Source organism: Micropterus dolomieu, linkage group LG13 (assembly GCF_021292245.1).
Source record: "Micropterus dolomieu isolate WLL.071019.BEF.003 ecotype Adirondacks linkage group LG13, ASM2129224v1, whole genome shotgun sequence".
In the NCBI taxonomy this organism is placed as follows: domain Eukaryota; kingdom Metazoa; phylum Chordata; class Actinopteri; order Centrarchiformes; family Centrarchidae; genus Micropterus; species Micropterus dolomieu.
The window spans coordinates 17,566,898-17,571,065 of NC_060162.1; the positions used below are offsets into that span (position 1 = coordinate 17,566,898).

Sequence of the window (4,168 nt, forward strand, 5' to 3'; positions counted from 1 at the left end):
CCCCACCCACACTCACACACACACACACACCACACTTGTACAGGAGAAAACCAGAGAGGGACAACACGCAAAATGTGCACAACTGCAGGCAACCACACCTTGGTAAACACCACTCAATACCTAAAATAATTGTGTCAAATATTTGAGCTACCCAAGCAGTGTTTTGGTTTTACTTCTTGTGAGCTGGCACAGCTTCTACAATGGAAATTTTGTTTAGGAATTACATCAAATTAAAGCCCTCCTAATGTGCTTCTTTGAGCAACACACTCCACTGTTGTTGGGCTCGAGTCTGGCAGCCAAGTTATCCAGTGCCCATGCCTTTAGCTCCAGGCTGTATCTGCTAGATGCTGTTCTATTACAGGTGCCATGGCTTGAAGGCTGCAATTTAGAGGTTAGGGATACTGCAGATAATTGTTTGGAGAGATTAGAGTGGATTTCTTTTGTCCTGGCCTGTGCTAAAAGCTGGTGAGGTGAGTTTTAGCTTAAGATTTGGAGAACTGTCTTCTTCTCTGTCATGTTTCAGGCAGAATGACACCTGTGATTGGAATTCCAGACTTGGAGCGGCAGGAGTCGTCTGAGGAAGGCTAGACCTGCACTTTCAACCCAGACTGACCGCATTTATTGTTCCCCCACTCGACTGACATTCCAGGAATAAGAAGAGGTGGCTCCTTCATCAGTTTCCCACACAAGGCCAGACAAAGGACACTGGCGCGCACAAGCAATCACACTCATACAATCAATTAACATCAATATTTGGCTGCTTTGTGGTTTAAAGAGAAAAGACGTGTTACGTGGAGGAGAGACATAAAAATGCAAAATAACAGATGCAAACACAATTCCAGCATGACTAAATGACATTTACTCAGGCTTTCATTCATCTTTTTCCTTCCTCCACACACAACCAGGCATAACTGGCTTCTGTGTGGGCTCCTTTGCAACTGAGCCCACCTACTCTCCACCACAACAAAGATGAGAGACCACTCACCTAGGTGGTCTGCATGGAAACTGTTGTCGTGGGATGTTCTACCATGGGGCACAAGGTCGTGGTGGGCAGCAGGTGGCCAGATCTGACCAGTTTTGCGAACGCTCACAATAGTGGCCTCAGACATGACCACGTGGCCTCCCTGCTGCCGGTGGTGACGCTTCTGGGACTGTGGCGTCGGAGGGCTGCTGCTGTCAAAGGAGTGCTGGGAGTTCTGGGAGTTTTGGGATGGCGAGCGGCTCTTCTCTCTAAAGGGTCGGCGGAAAGCCGTGGTGGGACTCGGTGAGACGTGGCTGGACTGGCCTGAGGAGAAGTCCTCCTCGCTGGAGGTCAGGTTTTCGTTGGAGCTGCAGTCGGGCGTGTAGCCACCGCCTCCGCCGACGTCCTCAAAGCTCCCTGGGGAGTAGGAACGGCGTGGCCAGGTCAGGAGGTGGTCATCACCTCCCCCGAGGTCTCTCATTGTGACTCCACTACCACCTCCACCACCACCACCTCTCCCGTCTCCACCGCCACCTTCACCCATCATCACCCCACCGACATAGACACTGGAGTAGGCCTGGAACTCAGAGGGCTGCCAAGGAGGGGGTGGAGGTTTGCCACCATTGGCCCTCCCTGAATGTCGCTGGTTGGGTTCCCCGTCTTCATATTCTGCATCATAGCCGCAGGTGCTCTCAGTGGACCGGCCTCTGTACACTGGCCTGGTGCGGAGCTCCCCTGCCACCGTTGCCAGGTTACCTGGAAGAGAGTGAAGGGATCTCTTTCGCTCCATCTGCATGGCCTGGCTGCCCAGGGTGCTGATCTTGTCAGAGACGTCACGGTCGTTGACCCTGACCAGACCCCGCTCGTGGTGGAATTCCATGTTGGAGTAGAAGGGGGGTGGTGGCGGCGGCAGCTGCTTCTCCTGGCCCTTCGCTACATCACCCGCCGAGTGAGAGTTGGCCCGTTTGATCCTCTCAAAGTTGGACCTTAGAGCTGCCACGCCAAGTCCCATCCCCAGCTTGTCCTTGGGGTCAGAGGGCAGTTCCTTGTCAGGGGGCGGAAGGTTGGGCCTGCGGGGGGAGACAGAGATGCCGCCTCTCTGCTTGGACGGTGAGAGGCCGTCTAGGTTGTCACAGGACGTTGACTCAGCCTGCTGGGGTACCTCAAAGGCTGACTCCAGGCCATCTCCATGGGAGGCGGACTTCCTGGCTGGTGGAGGCCTGGGTTTGGACCTGCCAGCTCCATCTCCAAGAGGCTGATAACGACTCCTATCACCAGCGCCACCGCTACAGCCACCATAGCCGCCTCCTACAATTACTCCAACTCCACCAGTCTCCTGCATGTGCGGCTGCTGGGACTGGGACTCTGCGCCCTGTGTGGCCGAGTCCACCCCCTCGTTCAGTGGTGTCTTCCTGAAGCCCCAGCGTTGCTTGTCATAACTCTTCCTCTCCTTGGCGAGGAGGGTCTGCAGGTAGATCATGCGGAAGCGCTCCTTGTTGACCTCCTGCTCCAGGCGCCTGATGGACGCTTTGCATTTCTCCAGCTCCTGCTCGATACCGCCGACAGACCGCAGCTCCATCTTGGGGGGCTCCGACTCTGGGAATTGCGCCTTCCACGCTTCGATGAAACCCACCGGCTCCACCATAATATGCCTAATTTATTTCTTTGACAGACCCTGGTTCAAACACACTAGGTGAATGATGCCAAGGGCGCGCCGCTTATCCTTTTTTAGTCCAGTTTGTCTAAGAATCCTTATCGACAACAATGGCCACCTACAGTTAGAAAGCAGCACAGTGTTTATAACAGCCCTTTAGGCAACCCGTTCAGAAACACACAGTCGAATTGCTGACACTTGCCGTGGGGTGCGCAAATGCAACAATACATCCCATTCTGAACAAGAGAAACCAGCTGTTCAGTCAGAGGAATAGCTTGGAATGTGTGGGGCATGAAAACGATTAAAAAGCTTAAGTAGAGCTCGTCTTTCTCATGCATTATTCCAGAAAAGGCCACTTTAAGAAGATGATTTTTTTTTTATCTCAGCCGCGACAAAATGACAGCATCTGTCTTCGCGGGGTGACACGAGTGATCTGGCTCCCACGGAGGTAAAAAGAAAAAAAAAGTGCTTTTTATCCCGCTAGACTTACTCACTGTCTCTGAATGGCAGCCCGGGTTTGTCAGCGACGGCAGGTCCGCTCACTCTTGCCCATTCATATGGCAGTAATCCCAGGTGCTGCTCCGGACCGAGCGCCTTTGTATCAGCGGCGCTCAAGGAGAATGGATAAAAAGCGCAAAAGACAAGCGACGACAACATCTGAGTTTGCTCAGAGGACGCGACCAAACTGGTAGGGTCCGATATAAGTAAATGGATTGTTTCGTTGCCCCATTTTTTCCCACGGCACATATGTAGTGTTTTTTTTAATCCTTTTTATGTTTTCCCAGGTTTATCCCGTTTCTTCGGCCGCGATGATGCCGCTGTGTGCGCTCCCATCTCAGGCCAGCAACACTGGAGAGCTGCAAGAATGGGAGGGACCAGTGTTACAGCGAGCCTGCTGGTTAAAGAGACAGAGCAGAGATGCAGTGATGTAGGTGATGCAGTCACCTACATCAATATTAGTCCAGATTCATTTTCTGGCTTTGTAATGTTCAGCAAATCAAACTTATTTTCATATCTTTAGAAATAGTATTCTGCACAACATAGGCATAATATATTCTCCCAGCTGGCATAGTTATGGAAAACTCTGGCACATTTGGCTATTTTCTTTATTATACTGTAGTTGCATGATGGCTGGTTTGTCTCATCCTTTTTATATACAGTCTATGGTATTACCGCACATTCAAGCACCTTCATCTATTCTACAAATCTTATATGTTACTACAGCTGCACATTAAAGTCTACAATTTTACCATATCCTTCCAAATATTTCCACTAGTACACCCTTTAGTGACAATTCTTAAAGATAATGTCAGCATATTATTATTCCCTCCTGGGTTACATTTAAAGCTGTACCTATCAAGCAGGTGTAACAGAACTTGTAGACGTGCTGGCAGCTTTAGCTCAATGCTGTCACCCAGTGGACTAATGTGTGATTTCAACTTTAGAAAAGAATACATTTACACATTTCAGTGTAGAGCCCTATAAATGACTAATTGTGTAAAACGGTGGAACAAACATTGATAGTGTAAGTGTAAAAAAAAAAAAGAAGACAA

The 4,168-nt window shown here is 50.2% G+C and overlaps 1 protein-coding gene and 1 long non-coding RNA gene across 2 annotated transcripts in view; one reads left to right on the forward strand and one right to left on the reverse strand.

The window, feature by feature from the left end:
- The window catches only part of LOC123981621 (breakpoint cluster region protein-like), a 92,820-nt gene extending 89,349 nt beyond the window's left edge, over window positions 1-3,471 (reverse strand). Inside the window, exon 1 of the mRNA XM_046066612.1 lies at window positions 1,475-3,471. Coding sequence (XP_045922568.1) covers window positions 1,475-2,606 — 1,132 coding nt within the window. The 5' untranslated portion in view covers window positions 2,607-3,471. The remainder of the gene's footprint in view (window positions 1-1,474) is intronic.
- Window positions 1-3,934, forward strand: part of LOC123981624 — a 5,219-nt gene extending 1,285 nt beyond the window's left edge. Inside the window, exon 3 of the long non-coding RNA XR_006827800.1 lies at window positions 3,548-3,934. This is a non-coding gene — a long non-coding RNA (uncharacterized LOC123981624). The remainder of the gene's footprint in view (window positions 1-3,547) is intronic.
- The last annotated feature ends 234 nt before the right edge of the window (window positions 3,935-4,168 follow it).